The sequence below is a fragment of the Patiria miniata genome, unplaced genomic scaffold, assembly GCF_015706575.1.
Source record: "Patiria miniata isolate m_02_andy unplaced genomic scaffold, ASM1570657v1 HiC_scaffold_17, whole genome shotgun sequence".
NCBI classification, from domain to species: domain Eukaryota; kingdom Metazoa; phylum Echinodermata; class Asteroidea; order Valvatida; family Asterinidae; genus Patiria; species Patiria miniata.
In genome coordinates this window covers 11658453-11677688 of record NW_024037055.1, presented here as the reverse complement: position 1 = coordinate 11677688, position 19236 = coordinate 11658453, and the positions used below count along the sequence as shown (strand labels likewise).

Here is a 19236-nt window from a genome sequence, read left to right as displayed (position 1 = left end):
TCTTGGATACATACCAGAAGAATATCAACATGGTAGTGTGCGCAGTTTGTAGCGGGCAGTTTAATAACCACGTACATTCTACATGGTTGAACAGGTGACGGAAAACTTTTGGGGAAACAGGCTAGGCTGTATCAGTGTATGTATTGCTTCATGTACGAGCATTACAACCTTGAAATAAGTATATGAAAACGAAAAATACATACAAGTAGGCCCACACAGAAACTTGCAGCAGAGGTCTTCTGCATCGATGTTTGCATGCCATTTTCGCGATGTCAATTTCAACCTGTTATGCCAGGCCATATACTGTTCCGGTCCTTTTCAACATTTCCACCCTGCTGCTAGAGGGCACTCCAACATGTTATGACGTCACTGGTAATTTTTTTTTGTAATCATTGAAAGCAAGTTCACATCTTTTTCCGATTTCAAATTAACGGGCACTTCCGGTTTGGACCGGAAGGAAGGGTCACATGATTTGGCACTAGAGAAAATGAAGATCCTGGAATATTCTATCAATTCCCACAAAAGTGAAGTTCAGGTCTCTCATGGTTGAGTTTATATTAATTTTCAAAGATTAATCAAGTGGTTTCAACATATATGCACGCCTTTGCTACTGTATTGTAAACTCATCAAGTACAATCGTAAAAAACAACAACTTTTAATAGATCATATCTCTTAAAGTAAAGGTCGCACACCATTAGCGCAATACAAAGTATGGCTCGCCCTATTTACCCAAATGCACATATTTAAAAAAAAAATGCCCAATTGTTAAAATTGTTAATTGGGCGCTTTTGCTAGCCCAACTTCTGAGTCTCATATGACTAAACTATAAATAAACATGTACAAAACACTAGTAAACACTTATGAAAACATTGCACACCCATTAAAGTTATGTACCGCCCTCTCAGTTTTGGCAAGCATAAACTCTGAGTCAGGGGAAATCCTTGATGGCATGCAGTATGCTAGGGAATTTCCCTTTCATTGTACATGCACAATACAATCCACATACATGTTGTGCAAAGAACGTTTTAAAGGCTGGGGGTGTTGAGCTTGAAATTTCGAGGGTGCAGTGCATGTCCAACTTAGCTGATTGCCAAGAGACACAGGGAAGCTCGAGACCTACTTTTACGATGACATTTAAAGCAACAATCAAGATAATATCTGTCAGGGTTGATTTAAAAAAAAAGAAGAGATCTTTTTCATCATAACTTCCAATCTGATGACGTCATGATTTTTTCCCCCACACATTGTTTACATAAAGGTCGTCATATACAGTCAAAACTCCTTAACACGAGCACGGTTAAGACGACATTATGGTTTAGACGAGCATATTTCGCCAGTCACGACCAAAGTGTGCTTTTGACTATGAGGAAAAAAATGCTTAATATGAACTTGGGTGATACGAGATGACGGTTAAGACGAACACTTTTTGCGGTCTGGTAAGTGCAGATTTATTGTTATATATCTGTCTATTTCCAAGTTTATTTGGAAAAACAACTTGTCAATCAATGAACCTTATCAGTTTTAATTGGCACCGTGATGATGCTTTCTAACTTCAGCACTGCATTTTTTTATACCACTAGCACACAATTGTTTGTGTTTTCACGCGCTGCATGATGGGGCTAAAAGCGGACAATGGGCATTTGCGGTTCTGGGGCTATCAGAGGGATTCTTTATGATGGCTCTCGTGCCGTCCGAACGAACTAGGCAGACAATAGGCATTTTCGGATCCCATAGGCCAAGTGTTCTCATTATTAAAAACAAAAGAAATGATGTCATGATGATAAACTCAAGCTTATTCAAATAACCATATTTTCTTTTGATTATTTAAAAATTCTTATTTCCATGTAGGCCTTATGCTCAAAGCATTATACGGTATGCTCAAGTCAAAGGATTCACCTTTGAGAAAAGTCTCCCTTAGGACTGAAAATATCCAGTCAGTTTGCTTAAATCACATGCATGTACAATGACTTCCCAACAGAAAAGCAAAAACACAAAAATTTATTCTGGGATCATAGGCATCAATACATTACATATATAACCTAAAGAAAACAATAACGATGCCAAAGAATGTTCCATGTGACCCAGGTAAGTTGATGTTAATAGAGTGGTGTTATGTCATGGAAACAGTCATGGTTGCAGGGCATTTGTGTTTTTTGATTTTGTGACTTCATTCCTTATACATCACAATATCATGGAGAACATGATTTAACTTTTGGAAGGCAAATTCATTACAATTTCAACAAGAGCATGTGACCTATGCAATAGCTACATAAATGATCTATGATGCATGTCAGCGAGTGCACGAAAAATGCTTGTTGCTTAAGACGAGGTGTTGGATAATACAAGATAATGTCATAAGTTCCAAGGACCTCATATTAACGAGAGTCGACTGTATATTCAGTTGAAGTGATTACCACAGACGTCAACTAAAAATTCATTTTCAACATTTTCAACCTGCCATTAGAGGGCACTCTAACATTTTATGACATCATCGGTATTTTTTTTTGGAAATTAGAACCTAGCCAGAGTCTATCAACGTTAAAAGCAAGTTCATATCTTTTTCCAATTTTAGATTATAAAGCACTTCTGATTTGGACAAGAAGGAAGGGTCACGTGATTTGGCTCACACAAGATACAATTGTCACCACTCCAGAATTTGGCTATATATCTTTAATAGCCTATAACTGGAATGGCAACCTTGGATCCTATGGAAACACCAACAGACAAAATAAAAGACGGAAATTAAACAACTTCTAACTTTCTTCAATTGTATTTAAAAATAAACTTCAATCTTCTTCTTTACATTTATACAACACATATCTTACAATTCAATTCTTCTCAGTTCAATTGAAGTCAGTTGTACTTTTATCTACACTTCAGTTCACTTCAACTCAAAATTATTATTGCCAACAATTATTTAAGGATTAAACGTTTGGTTTCACTCCGGTATATTCTTCTTCATTCACAAACTAATTTTTCAATAGTCTTTTTGCTCAGGATAATTTTAAAATACACGAAGAACTTGCTGTTCTGTGTTACATTAAGTTTTCCAAACTCCACCAGTTTTACTTATTTCATGTGATTCACAGATTTAATTAAAGCTTATTTTAAATACTCTCCAAACTCTATGATAGCAGGCGAGGTCACAAGTTGCCCACATGGTTGCAGGACTGATCTCCATACTCATACGCAGTACCACGCTTCAATGAGTCTGCTTCATGATAAGCTTTGTCTTCGGCTGCTGCTAGTCAATGGTAGACTCCTTTCCAGTCGGTGTTAGTGCCGACGGATCACTGAATAGCAATGAAGAAGACCATCAAAATAAAAATAAGATCCAAAACCTTTTGAGTTTTCTCGTAATACATGAATTTCAAAATCTGGTTTGCTTTCCAAATCCTCAAGAAAAATCTCATGTACTAAAATCTTTAACTTCAAAATTCTTAATCAAAATAGCTGACTTTTCTGTTATTAAAATCTTCAATCAAAATTCTCGGCTTCAAAGTAATTCTTAACATCAAATTCAAGATTTGTGTTAATGATCCAAAATTCTATGGAAATACGATCCGACTTCTCTTGGTCGTTTCAAAATCATGCTGGTACATACATTGTAATAACTTCTAAAGGTCAATCAAATCTTCATTTCAAAATCAACTTTATAGTCACCATCAGTCTTAAAGATCAGTCAATTTCGTGGCCAGAGGGTATCAAAAAAGATTTATGCAAAACTCAATGATAATAACTTGATCAACACTTATGGTAATTTAACTGTGCTAATACTTGGGGAGGTGGACGTTGCTATAGATGTCAAGATGACTGGGACACTATGACGCTGGAATTTGGCCTGGATTTGCCAAATTCTGGGAATCGAAACTGAACTTTCTGTTTTCCCGCAGGATCAAACTAATCCAGAAGCTGAATCTGCTGTTATCAGATTTCAGGTGCAGGGCAAGCTGAAACTGGTCTCTGTAAACACATGATCACTCTCCCACCTTCACTCTAGATTGTTGTTCTAGATCAGGTCTCAAATGTCTTTTCCCTCTCTCTCAACAAAATACACTAACTTCATCAAACCACAGAAAAAAGGTCCTGAACGCTGCATTCAGTTCAATACAATACTATCTTTTATCTACTAATTGGTGCAGTTTTGTTCAGCAATTAAGATGTGCTTTCCATCACAATTACCATGGTCTATGTACAAAACGTTCTTACGACTCGACTACGCCTAGGTTGTAAGTGGCTGCGAAAACTCTACGAGGGAATTGAATAACACATTATTATTTAAAAACTTTAAGACGGATCCATTCAATGCGGGGTGTAACATATACATTTGGCATCTCATAAAAAACATTCAACTCGCATGGCACAATAAACACACGGAACACGTTAAAATAATCAAAGTTTCTCGATTGCACTGTAACAACAATGAAGATCCTGGATTCTATCAATTCCTTCAAAAGTCAAGTTAGTCACGGTTGATTTTATATTGTCATGATGACTTCATGTGACCAACGATGACGTCATCATGAAGTCAGTCATCATGAAGTCAGTCATCAGGGCACATCTATGCTATTTTGCTATAAGGACCATCGGTATGCCTATGCTGACTTTGAATGATGCATGACAAAGATAAATGGCAAAAGTTAATGGCAGAAAAGACATGTACAATGTCTATGGGATTTTGAGGAAACAAAAAGAAGAAACTAGAGCTTTGTCTGTTTGATGAACAGAACATAGGCTTTTCTGCAATTTTTTTTAAATATGTATATTCAAGAAATATATTTGAAAATGCATAATTAAGCATTTCAGAAAAAAATGTAAAAAGATTATAAGTTAATAAAAAATAGGTGATGACGTCATCATGAATTCATTTCAGATTTTGCTTACTATTAACAGTAGTATCTACCTACCTGCTAAGTTTCAAGTCAATTGTTTTGAAAAATCACATTTTTGATGACGTCATCGTAACGTCAAACATTTTTCAAAAATGTTGTGCAAAGACCTGTTACCTAACAAACCTAATACCAAAAGAATTTTGAACTTATCATGTTGGGTTCGAGAGATATGGTGATAATCTTCAAAACTTCAAATATCGATATAAAGTCACATGATAACGTCATCTTAATTTGTACCTATAACACATCCTGGTTTAATGCTGGCCGACCAGCATTGGAGAAAACTGGCTTTTTTCAAAAACTGCGACTAATTTTTCATATTTGGTTATTGTGCATTTTCTTTGCGATTGATTACACACTTGTGAAGGGGTACAAGCCTGAGCTAGACTGATTCTCTGACCTTACAATTCCCCAGGCTATAAATTGCTCCATTTTATCTTAAGTGGGATCAGGGAACCAGACTACAACAACATGGTTGGTTTTCTTGGATTTTCCAGCATCTCTGAACCCAAAACGTGAAGCAAGTCAGTTTAACAATATTTGCTATATTAACATACTGATCCTCCAAATCCATTTTTTTTTAAAAATTGCAGCAACAGCAAATGTTGAACATTCCCTTTAAAGTTTGTACATTTAAGATGACGTCAAGTGACCCATGATGACGTAATCATGACATCACATGCAGGGCATCTATATTTTTTATCGCTACTTTCCTTGTATTATAATAACTTAGGTTTGTCAAACAGATGTCATAAATTGAGAGAAAGTTTGAATGTCATAACATAATAATCAAAAGGTGATATTTTTTTAAATATCATAAAGGGCCTGATTGTCATGAAGAATACATGTATGTTCTGTTCATGAAAAGTACAAAGTGACGTCATAATGGCTTCTGCGTTTTCAATGTCTGGACTGAAATAGTGACTGAAACTTGGCACATGCCATACATGTATTTAATGTAGAAAAAATATTTAACTAAAATGATGACATCATCATGCATGTCTTTAATCCTTAAAATATAAAGATGCACATTAATGTGTTATGTTTTGAATTAAGTTTTGAAATCTTTAAGTCACATTGATAACTGATACCAGGATAACTGGTCCAAAAAAGCAGGCTTGTTTAGTGATTAGGAAATACATGTAAGGTACCAATATTGTAACAGGACCCCCTTATGGAGTCCACGCCCGCCAGTGAATTAACACAAACTCAAAAATAAATCAAACACGAGACAAGAAATTTTGGTCTCAGGAAAATATAATTAATTCTCTGGGCAATCACAAATTGATATCACACGCCCCAAATAAATGTAGCCACAAAAAATATAGTTGCATTATTAAACAAATGTAAAGGGCCACGCCCATAGTAAATGGAAAGTCAGCTCGGCCAGGAGCCCAGGACGCTCGGACATAGTTTACCAAATAAATATAAAGAAAAGTACATTTACATAAACTGTTGAGGAGCTCGACGGACGGCAGGTAAAAATTTATACAGAAATAAAAAGTAGCTACAGTCCGGCTTGTACTAAATACAAAACTAGAGTTTGTAGGAACAAACACACGGTGTTGGGCTATCATGTTTGAAGCGATTACCGCATACTTCGCCACACACATCAACTCAAAATGCATATTTGACTTTTTCAACATGCCGCTAGAGGGCGCTCTAACATTGTATGACGTCACGTGTAATATATTGTAAAGTACAGCCTAGGCATAGACTCACATCGTTGAAAACAAATTCGCATCTTTCGCCAATTTCAAATTATAAGGCACTTCCAGTTTCGACCGGAAGGAAGGGTCATGTGATTTTGCACATAATACCAAAAATGAAGATTCTGCAATATTGTATCGATTGCAATAAATAAAAAAAAAAATCAAATCTGTAACAGTTGCTTTTATATTGCTTTTCAAAGATTAAATGACGAAATCTTTATTTGCTTGTAAAATGATTACTTATAAAAGCAGATCTTCAGTGGGTTGTGCACTCATGTATTGACAATTGAAGTCAGTGGCATAGCCACGGGGGGGGGGGGGGGGGGGGGGGGCGACAGCCCCCCATGAAACCTTGTCGCCCCCCCACTGAGATTTTGAGTTTCTAAAAAAATTATCATTGATCTACATGACGCCCCCCATGAAATGTTCCAGCCCCCTCCAGCGCCCCCCCCTCCCACTGAAATGTTCCAGCCCCCCTCCCCCCAGCGCTACGCCACTGATTGAAGTTAATATATGTTTTCATTTTGACAAATAGTTCTGGAGAAGAATTTGCTGAAAATGCTGAGGAGAATAATAGTAAATTCGTAGAATAACAATTAGTATGGCAGGAAAAATGGGTTCCCATGCACCCCCCCCCCAAAAAAACCCCTAAATTCCAAGATGATTTTTTAATAATTAAAATGCTAAGTGTCATATGTCAGTGACTAATAAGCCCATTTTGATGATCTTGGTGTCAAACTTATACATTTTTGGGGAGCTGAATCGATTTTTGAGGTTTCTAAAATAGCTGGAGGTCAAGGTCTCGTGATTCGGGCGAAAGTCAAGGTCATTTTGGTCAAAAATTCATTTTCTTTTTCCCACCGGAATTACTTTTTTACCTAGCTCCTATAGACATGGTGATAGAGGCCTACTTATTGCTTTACAAATTTCCCACATTATCCCAACTACCAAATCCATTTAATAAAAAAACATGTTGCATTTTATTAATAAAAATATTAATAAAAACGGTAAGCTTTTTATCCACCGGCTATATTCTAAGATTTCCATAATATTGGGTCAATATACAAAACTTTAGGGGGTGGGGTCAAATATTGAGCAATAACTCCAAAATAAAATGCAACATTTTTTTTTATTAAATGGATTTGGTAGTTGGGATAATGTGGGAAATTAGTAAAGCAATAAGTAGGCCTCTATCTGTAGGAGCAAGGTAAAAAAATAATTCCGGTGGGAAAATGAATATGATGAATTTTTGACCAAAATTACCTTGACTTTCGCCTGAATCACGAGACCTTGACCTCCAGCTATTTTAGAAACCTCAAAAATCGATTCAGCACCCCAAAAATGTATAAGTTTGACACCAAGATCATCAAAATGGGCTCATCAGTCACTGACATATGACACTTAGCATTTTAAAGGGAATGTACATCATTGGCTTTTGCTGTAATTTTCAGAAATGAACTATTTGAAGGGGGAGTATAATAGATCAAATATTGTTACACTGACATGTTTGAAGTTTTTGTTCGAAAATGCTGGAAAAACCAAGAAAAACAAAAATGTTCAAGTAGTCTGGTTCCCTGACTCCACTAAAGATAAAATGGATCAATTTCCAGATGCCGGAAAATTGTAAGGTAAGGGAACAAGTCTAGCTGGCCTGCACCCGTTCATGAATATGTAACCAATAGCAAACAAAATTTGAACTGAATAAAAAATGGTACATTTGGAGCAGTAGTTGCAAAATAGTTAGGTTTTTCCAACGGTGGTCGGCCGACCAGCGCTGGAAACGTATACAAAAATACCATTTTCTTGAAAATGACTTCACACCAGGTGCCATATAAACTTTACAGGATGCTTTTGACTGTCATTTAACAACATCCTAGTAAGGTATTTCGTAAAAACTTGGTAGTTTTATTTTTCGATGTTTGCAAATGTTGTATATTCCCTTTAATTATTCGCACGGCAGCCATCTTGGAAATATGCAAATTAGGGCATCATGGGACATTTGTTTTCGCTGGCAACATCAAAATTCTTTAATCCGATGTCCTAGGGATTCTAAAAATCATCTTGGAATTTAGTTTTATTTTTTTTGGGGGGGGTGCATGGGAACCCATTTCTCCTGCCGTACTAAATAGGTGTTGGGCTTAGGCCCAACACCTAATAAAGAACCGCCACCCACCAAGATAACGAAGTGTCCCCAGCCACTCTGATGTAAGGAATGCCTCACCCAAACCAGTGCCCATGGGCTTTTATATTTTTATTTATTTATTTATTTATTCTGGTTTATTATTAAAAACAAAATATACTGTACACAACAGCATAAATGCTGACAATTACAATATTTACAAAATAAGTCTAAAAGTTCATATCGTCACATTTACAGTAAAATTTAAAAGGGAGAAACAAACAAACAGACATGATACAAAGCATAAAATTCACACACCAAAGGTGAAAATTTACATTCCATACAACAGATGATTTTGTAAAAAAAAAAAAAAGGTAAAAAGTTTCACACAAGCCATTTAGATCACCAACACAAACACAACCCTTACCCCCCCCCCTAAAAAAAACACCAACATCAAACGAGCAAACACACCCAAAAAACAACTAAACAACAAACAGACATGCATTACGTGTATAAACATTACCCACATCACATTTAACATTACATAAAAGTCCTTTCAGTTACAATTAAATTAAAAAGAGAGAACCAAACAAACAGACATGATATATAAGGCATACAATTATTCACACACACCAAAGTTTACATTTACGATCCATATAGATACAAGTGGTTTAAAAAGAGAAATTGATAAAATACAAACAAGCAAGCAACAAACAAACAAGCAATACAATAACCCAACAAAAGCACAAATAGAAAAAACTGACTACAGCGGCAAGCCAAATAACAAACCCAGAACAGCTCCCCCCCCCCCCCTACATATTCGCAGGCAGGGCAAAAACCATAATATAAATCACTAGAAATATTTGCAATATTTTAAAATACACGTGTACATGTACTACATACCCAAGTTAAATCACTAGTTGATACTATTTAATATGCTAACTAATGATGGAATGGTGGACTTGTTGTATCTAACAGACCTACACTTAGGGACCTGCATGCCAGTGATGGTGGATGATCTAAGCTCTCTGCTACACACACTTTCTCTAAGTGGTGGCAGCATGTTTCTAAATCTATTAGAGTTAAGCAGTTTGTTACCAAACTTAAGCAGCAGATCCTCCCTCCTAGATTTAAGAGTAGGCAAACCAAGCACGCTGAGTACTGCGGTGTAGGAGTCATAGCCATGGCCAAGAATGATACGCACTGCACGTTTCTGTATGTTTTCAATGGCATCACTTTGGCGGACACTAATAGAGCTGTGCCAAACCTGACTACATACTCTAAAATGGGCCTTATGTAGTGTACACAGCAACCATGTGAGAGGTGGGTATATTAGCCTTCTTAAGAATACACAAAGTGTACAACCTACGGGATGCCCGAGAGACAATGTCTGTGGTATGGATGTCCCATTTCAGGTCGTTTTGTACAGTAACACCGAGTAACTTCATAGAGGTCACAGAATTCAATGCTGTGTCATCAAGTTTAAATGAGGACCTAGGTGTGTCACGCTTCAAAAAACTTACTGTCATGGTCTGACATTTAGATGGCTTCGGAAGTACACTGTTGTCATAACACCAACTCGACAAGTCATCAAGATAGCTTTGCATGTGAGATGCTTGGCCATGCTTCACTACTTCACCTATCGTTAAATCATAAACATATTTCCAATGTCTGCAGTTTTCAACTGATGCATCATTAACCAAAATCAGAAACAGAATTGGACCCAATTTGGTGCCTTGGGGAACCCCACAAGAAATACCCTGAGTCTTTGACAAATGACCGCAGAGCTTAGTATTATGGGTACGCTCAGTGAGGAAACTGCAGACAGTGGGAACAATAGAATGTCTAACTCCAAGTTGAATGAGCTTTCGAATAACAATATTATGGTTCACCCGATCAAAAGCCTTCGTAAAATCTATGGCACAAAGGTTAGCAAAATGACCAGTTCTATCAAGTCCCTCATGCACAAAGTTAAGCATGTCCACGAGATAGTGCACAGTGGCGCTGCCTTTGACGTTGCCATACTGATTGACATCCAGCTTTGAAGAAATGTCTTCGAGGATCAACTTTGCAAGAAAGGTTTATATGCATTCAAGCATTGAGCACTGACTGCAGTCTACAGATCCTACATTGAGCACTGACTGCAGTCTACAGATCCTTTGTTAAGACTTTAGTAAGAATGTCCCGGGAATTAAGATACAAACTTAAGGCATACAAAACAGTCATGTGGTTGCGAAGGGCGATTTCTTAAGGTTACGTAAAACTTTTTTTTTAATGAAAGTACATGTACACAGACATGTTCACGTTGGCAGGTGAAATCTTTGATAATTAATTTCTCCAGTTTGGAAGACCGTTTCTTCATGCAACTTTCAGGATTTATTTCTCTTATAATGATCCAAGTATGTGCTAAAAATCGTTGTGATATGTTCATCCCTTTTCGTTGAAATTGGAAAATAGGCCTGGCTACGTGCTTTTATTGAAGTTGCAACACCGGCGTTGGCAATATCTGCCAATCTTTTCAAGCCTCAGGAATATTAATAAGGTTCCTATCCATTATGGTATGCAGTGAAAATTTGGAGAAAACCCTCCTTCACGAGTTATTAATTGATAAATATCACCCTTTTTGCCTGCTTCTTTGGTCGATACCGAGATCCACGCCAAAACACACCCAGTGACGCTAATGAGTATGCTAATCTATCATACGTTATTGTGTTGCTTGGCCGGAATCGTCAACAATGCACGTGGGTTGGGTTGGCAGAATATCCTCCTTAGAGATGGTTCAAGGTGGAATACTAGCGTTTGCAACAACAGACTAAGCTGAAATTTGGAATATACTTAGATGATATAAATGTTCAACTAATCGTGAAATAAAAATTTGGAGAAATACCTAGAAATTGATATAAATACATAGATTTGGGGAAGTTTTCGAACGATTTCTTCCAGACTTAAAGGTCAGCAATACCAGTAACCAGTATTGCCGTTTCGGCATCGATGACGGCGATTTTTTCACTGATATGAAGTTTAGAATTTCTTAAAGGGAAAATACAACATTTGCATGACACTGTAAAGCATCCTGTAAAATCATGGCACCTGGTATACTGTCATTTTCAAGAAAAGTGGTATTTTTGTATCAATTTCCAACGCTGATCGGCCGACCAGCGTTGGAGAAAACTTTTTTCAAATACTGGCCCCATTTGACCATCGCACTTGTTTGCAATCGATTACACACCTCTGAACGGGTACAAGCCAGCTAGACTGGTTCCCTGACCTTACAATTCCCCAATTTATGTAAACTGCTCTGTTTCTTCTTAAATGGAGTCAGGGAACCAGACTACAGGAAAATGATTGTTTTTCTTGGTTTTTGTAGCATTTTCGAACCCAAAACCTCAAAAAAGTCAGTGTAACTATATTTGCTATATATTTCCAACCCCCAATTCCATCCATTTCTGAAAATTACAGCAAAAGCAAATAATGTATATTCCCTTTAATCTATTATAATTTAACATTTCAATCATACTCGGCATATTTTCTGAGAAATACAACGTTCAAAAGTCCATGTTTTGTGTGGTGCATGAATTTCACTGCTCTGCTATAGCGTCTAAGTACGGAATCGGATTAGCTTTGCTTAACAATGGCAGACGTTTTGCCTTAGCAACAACATGACTGCAAAAACCTTGGTGGGGTAGCAAGGCTGGCCCTTGCTTAACCCATACAAAGTTTAAAAGAAATACATTCCAAACTGTCACAAAGAAAAATACTTATCATTTGAACAAGTGGCTACTGACAAAAGACCTTTATTTGTTACAGTATGTAACCAAAATCTACAAATTTGAATTCTGAATCATAATTATTTAGAACCTTGTACTCGCTTGGCATTAAAAAATTGACTGATGCTTGGATATTTCAAAAGGAACTCTGTGGAAAATAAGAATACATTGACCAACTATTCTTACAAGGAATATTCATTGTACATGTACCAAGCTGTAATAATGTCTGTGCATTAGCTCTACATGTATATACCATGTATGAAGGCATGCCTTTACACAGAAACAAAAAATTTAACATCCCAACCAAACAAAGAGAAAAAATTCAAGACTATTGCGAGTTTGAATTAACCCTTTACCCTTGATTGCGGTCACTACTTTTGCTGGCATGATTGTTGCAGTAACTGTCCTTTTACTATTCATGTTACAGAGAGGCTAAAGAAATGTTGGGTGTTTGCATTCTCAGTCTATGATGTCTTGAGATTGTTCAAGTGGAGCATACCAGGCCTGTTGTACTTTCTTGACAACCTCATTGCCTTCTACGTTGTTGCATCATTTGAACCGGTAAGTTAATATAGTATGTAATATCTGTTTATTTATACAAAGTGTAATGTTTGTGATTTGTCATGGTTCCATTCAAGATACTTTTTCTGATAAGAATAAACTTTGTATGGCACGTATAGTGTTTATATTTCTTTTCATATATTTATTCCATTTCTTTACCCAGGGTATGCTCAAACAGTTTAAAACTGGTTTCTATTGGGGGCCCTTCATACATTAGGCCAAAAAAATAATTCTGCTTCTGATTCAGCAAATGTTCAGATTATTTCGGTATTTGTACGCTGTGTCATGTGGATTTTTGTGTGAGTCACGCCGGCCGAAATGATTGCCAGAAGCACATCGCAACGGATGAACATGCTCGGGCAGCAGAAAATGTTAAAAACACACCAAAACTCACCAGCTTCAGCAGCTTCAGCAGCTTCAGCTTGGACACATTGGTATAAAAAAAAATATGTTTGTTGATTTTCCTATTGAACACAACCTACCCATTGCTGCTTCTGATCATGCTGGCCCATTAGTATTCAGGAAGATGTTTCCCGTCTTCACTTCGCGTTTGTTGAGTTACAAACGCAGAGTGGTCGGGCGGACAGGCTGTTCATTCTATTCCTTCCTCCATGATTATACACTGCCCACTTTTATTTGTTTATGTAGAACAAAGAATCACGAAATTAAATCCTTTCCAGTACAATCAATTATTTTGTTACAAAAATGTATCTTTAACATTCTTCGTGCGCAAAAAAGTTATTTCTGGTTTGATGACGTCATCAGTCAAAACGGTAAGTGAATACTAATAAAGTTCGGAGAGGATAAATTTTCATTGTGAAGTTAAAATAATGTATGAAAATATGGGAAATATAATTGTATGTATTAACACCTAACTTCCGGTTTGATGACATATTAATAACACCTAACTTACGGTTTAATGACGTCACAGCATTAGAGATCCAAAGGTGAACATTGGATATCATTATTTGGACTACGAAGATATGACAGGGATCAAATGATAGAATTAAATTAAAAATATGATACTTTTCAAATTCTCCTTAAAGTAACTTCCGGTCTGATGACGTCGTGAATTTGAAACCTTGCCAAGTTATCTGTGGTTACCAGAAACTATCAAGGGGTGATTTGGTAATATGTGGATGGCTGGTTTTAAAATTAAAGATAGCAAACGCTATATTATGTGCCGCTAGGGGGCGCCCTTTCGGATGATGACGTCATCACACTTTTTTTGTGTTTGGTATTCCTCACTCAACACTTTCATAATTTATATGTGTGTAATAAAATGCTTCCGCTTTTAAGTTATAATCGGTTTTAATTGCACTTCCGGTAACACCGGAAGTGAAGGTCAAGTGGTTTTGTGTCCGGGAACCAGTGTTGGAGCAAAGGCTTTGACCCTCAAGGCCAAGGCCAAGGCCAAGGCTTTGACCCTCAAGGCTAAGGCCAAGGCCAAGGCTTTGACCCTCAAGCCTCGGGGCCAAGGCCAAAGCTTAACCCTCAAGGCCAAGGCCAAGGCCCTGTTTTATGAAATGACCACTGATATAGAACTAATTATAGTCACATGAGTGACACATCATCACGCAAGGGCAGATCCAGAACACAATTTGGGGGGGGGGCAAAGAAATTTTGGTCCCCCCCCAAAAAAAAAGTGGGTCAAAAAATTACGGCTTGGGCTTCGGGGCCCGCTTAAGGGCCCCGAAAAAAAATTGGATTCGAGATGCTCTGTTGTGCGATTTGAGGCAATTCTGACCATTTTAACCGATGTTTTTTGAGGAAAAGATGGTGGTGTACTCATTTCCTGCCTTTATTACGACGTCAAATAAAAAAAATGGTTTCGTTTGGGGGGGGGGGGCATGGCCCCTTTTGGCCCCCCTGGATCCGCCCTTATCATCACGAATTGCTCGTTACGAAGAACAACATTTCTTTAATTGCAATCAACATGCTCGCATAGGCCTACACCGTTTTATGACTGCACTGTATCTATTAAAGTATAAGTTTAGGTCTTCAATATGGTTTAACTAAACAAAATAATGATTTACTTCTATATTGACACACAATTCTCCCAAGTGTAACAAAAGGGGGATCCAAGAAACTGATTTGGGAAATTTTTATTTGCTGGCCCAACATGGTCAGAAATATCAGCATTATCTAAAACACATACATGCAAATCTTTAGCACTTATCAGGGAGACATATACAACCAATCAGATATATTCCATAGTTATATGCAATTAAAGTGATCATCTCATTAGCCCCACAAGTGTACGGAATATTTTTGCAGCAAATCTACTACAATGGTAACAAAATGTGATGCTACAAAAGTGGAAGTGTGCCCAACACACAAATCTATAGGGTGCTTCCCTCCTCCATGGTAATACGATTAATATGGTAACAGCAAAATTTCGAACAGATTTATCTGGAAAATGCAAAAATCTATGGGCCTTGAAGAGCCTTGACTCAAAATTGCAAGGCCCTGAACCCTCAAGGCCAAGGCCAAGGCTTTTGCCCTCAAGCCTCGAGGCCAAGGCCAAGGCCCTAAAATCCAGCCTTAAGGCAGCCTTAAGGCCAAGGCCCAGCATCAAGGCACTACATCACTGCTGGGAACAAGGAATGTTTGGCACGGCATAGTCTACAACCTCACGAAAAAACGAACATGATACTCTTTTTAGTTCAAAAGATAAAATTCAGTAAACATTATAATTATGTACACATACAAGTTATTTCTGGCTCGATGACGACATTATTCAAAATCCGGAAGTGAATACTGATTTAGTTCGGAATGGATAAATGTTCATTGTGAAGTTAAATAACGTATGAAAATATGGAAAACATAAGTGTTTGCATTCATAACACCTAACTTCCGGTTTTATGACGTCAAAGTATTTGGAAGCAAAAAGTGAACATTATAATGGATATCATTATTTGGGCTACGAAGATATATGACATGGATCGATATAAATTAAATTTAAAATTAGCTGTTTTCAAATTCTCATGACGTCATGAATTTGAAACCTTGTCAACTTATTTGCAGTTCATGAAAGAATATCAAAGGGCGATTTAGTAAAATTTGAACGAATGATTTTCAAATTATAGAAAGCAAACACTGTTTTATGTGTTGCTAGGGGGCGCCCTTTCGAAAGGTGACGTCATCACACTGGGTTTTTTGTCTGGCATTCATCACTAAACACTATCAAAATGATATGTGTAGTAAAATGCTTCCGCCTTTGAATTACATGTATATTCGGTTTTCATTGCACTTTCGGTAACACCGGAAGTGAAGGTCAAGCGGTTTTATGCCCAGGGACAAGAAATGTTCCTCATGGCAGAGTCTACAACCTCACGAAAAAAACGAACACGATACTCAATTTAGTTCGAAAGATATAGCGCAAACTATTTTGTAAGAATTTACCCTGAAATCGCTTGTAATTTGATACCTGATGATGTCATGATGACATAACAACATTTATAACATCTTCGTAACATGGTACAAGTTCACACTAGGTTTCTGGATCATACCGCAAACCGTTTGGAAGAAATTCTGCTTTGTTTTTATTTCAGGCTAAAGTCTTCATTTTGAATTCACCTAACTGTGACCTTCCGGTAGACCCGGAAGTAAACGTCAAGCGAGTTCACGTACACGACAAAAATATCATGTTCGTTTTTTTCGTGAGGTTGTAAACTATTCTGTGAGAAACACGTCTTGTGCCCGGACACAAAACCGCCTGACCTTCACTTCCGATGTTACCGGAAGTGCAATAAAAACCGAGTATAACTCAAAAGCGGAAGCAATACTGCACACATATATTATGCAAGTGTTTATTGAGGACTGCCATACACAAAACAGTGTGATGACGTCATCTTTCGAAAGGGCGCCCCCTAGCGGCATATTAAATAGTGTTTGCTTTCTTTAATTTGAAAACCATCTGTTAAAATGTCACCAAATCGCCCCTTGATATTCTTTGATTAACCACAGATAATTTGGCAAGGTTTCAAATTCATGATGTCATCCGACCGGAAGTTACTTCTATGAGAATTTGAAAACGATAATATTTTATTTAAACTTAATTCTATCATTTGATTCATGTCGTGTATCTTCGTAGCCCAAATAACGATATCCCTTGCAAAGTTCACGTTTTGCTTCCCAATACTGTGACGTCTTCAAACCGGAAGTTAGGTGTTATGAATACATACAGTTATATTTTCCATATTTTCATACGCTATTTAACTTTACAACGAACATTTATCCACTCCGAACTAAATCAGTATTCACTTCCCGTTTTTGAATTAATGACGTCATCAAGCCAGGAATAACTTGTATGTGTACGTAGAATGTTTACTAAAATTTATCACACCGTTAAAGATGCATTTTTTTAAACAAAAAAAATTGATTGTACTGCTCCTTTGTTCTTACATAACCATTTTCATAACTCAACTCGGCAGTTTTTGATGAACTGATGAATTGCCTGCCCGACCACCCTGCTTTTGTAACAACAAACGCAAACCTCTAGTTCTTTTTTTTTTCTTTTTTTTTTCCAGTTTTATTTACTGTAAATTATTTACGCCAGTTTGTTATTTCCATTTAACAGTTTACAAAAATGCTTGAACAATATAGGAGCGCGTCAAAAAATGGGTCTACATCATTCTACTTACCTGTAGAGTGAATACTACCTATGCATTGTTCCCTATGCTGGCAGGCAATTTGCTAAGAGTTTTACACACAATAGCGCCCTCACGTGTCCTACCCACGACGCCCTGTGACATGCGCACTACGTTAGCGTCCTCTTTTTCTCTTAGCCGCAGGCGAGGTATATCGTGAAATTTCAATCGACCTGAATTTCACTGTTTTATTTATGCCTCTTTGCTGTGAGAAAGCTATTTATAAGAAATAAAGAGAAAGTGTTTATAGTGAGTTATTCTAAGTGAAGTGAAGTAGGAAATGAGTAAATCAAGGAAGTTGGGGAGGACTGGGTGTGTCGATAATGGAGGGACGTACATCCCACCAGACAAGCCCGAGTTCTAGGGGGACTGCACTCGTGATGGTACGTCACCGCGGCAGCAGTCCCCTAGTCAGCCCCTTCAGCCACTGCCGGCTGTCGGAGCTGACGGACCCGTTGACCAAGCGGGGGGCCGTACAACCCAACCGTCTTCGATCAATATTCACGGGTCCGCCCAGCTGAAGGGGAAACGCACCGGCAAGACAAGGAAATTGTCTGAAGCCGGGGCAGTACCCAAAAAGGGACGTGCGGCAAAAGGTGGCTCCGCTACGGGGCGCACCATGCCCGTCCCTGGCCCGTCCACGGGGCACACACAGCCGGAGGAAGTACTCCTCCATGGCTCAGTGCACCCAGGCCCACCCAGCCCCGTGATTACCACGATGCTGATGGGCTTTTATACGGCCGGCTCTACCGTGCAGCACCCGCCTATGTTACCGGGGCGGGGGCGCTGTCAGCCGCCCGGGCTATTGATCGCATAGAGCCGACTCCCTGGGATTCCCCCGGAGCGTTAACGCTACGCTCTGAGGGCCATGCCTCTACATCGGATTTTATCCGTTGTTCGGCATCCCCGTGTCCCTGCAATCCTCGGAAATTACTCGGAGCCGATCTACAAAAAAGCGAAAAAGAACCGCCGTCCCCGCCGTTCTTCGACGAGTTCTAGCGGGTCATCCGGTCGATCACACCGTGGGAAACGCCACAAGGGTGGCGACCCAATTTCGCGCAATGATTTTTGGAGACTTTTCACTCCCTCGCGGCCTCCTTGTCGGGCCGACAGGGGGACTTGGGATTCAGCCCAGTTGACTCACACACTGGCCACTACGGTCACAGCTGGATGACTCTGGGCCAAAGGGCCATACCACACACGGTTAGCCGTGCACCGGAGTCCCCTCCAGAATTACAGCCCCCACCCGCCAGTCATCACGGCCGTGGTGGGGTGGCTACAGACCAGCGGACAATGCCGCGCACGGAGAGCCGTGCACCGTCGTCCCCGCCCGGTATTAGTTTACACCCATTGGCGTCACTAGAGTCCGAGCGGGGCTCGATACCGGGACACCGTGACGGCGCTGCTTCGCCCCCGAGGCCTGATTCCCATTCCCCGGTGACAACTCGCCCCCTGTACTCTGACAACTCGGCGGACGAGAGCGAACTGACCCGCACCATGCAACGCCTATCGGTGGCTGAGACCGAACTCCGC

General features: G+C 38.7%; 1 protein-coding gene across 2 annotated transcripts in view; it reads left to right on the top strand.

Annotated features, from left to right (window-relative positions):
• The window catches only part of LOC119723829 (probable UDP-sugar transporter protein SLC35A5), a 74474-nt gene that overhangs the window by 35658 nt on the left and 19580 nt on the right, over positions 1-19236 (top strand). For both annotated transcript variants that reach the window (XM_038194708.1, XM_038194707.1), the window contains exon 4: positions 12918-13051. In XM_038194708.1, coding sequence (XP_038050636.1) covers positions 12918-13051 — 134 coding nt within the window. The remainder of the gene's footprint in view (positions 1-12917; positions 13052-19236) is intronic.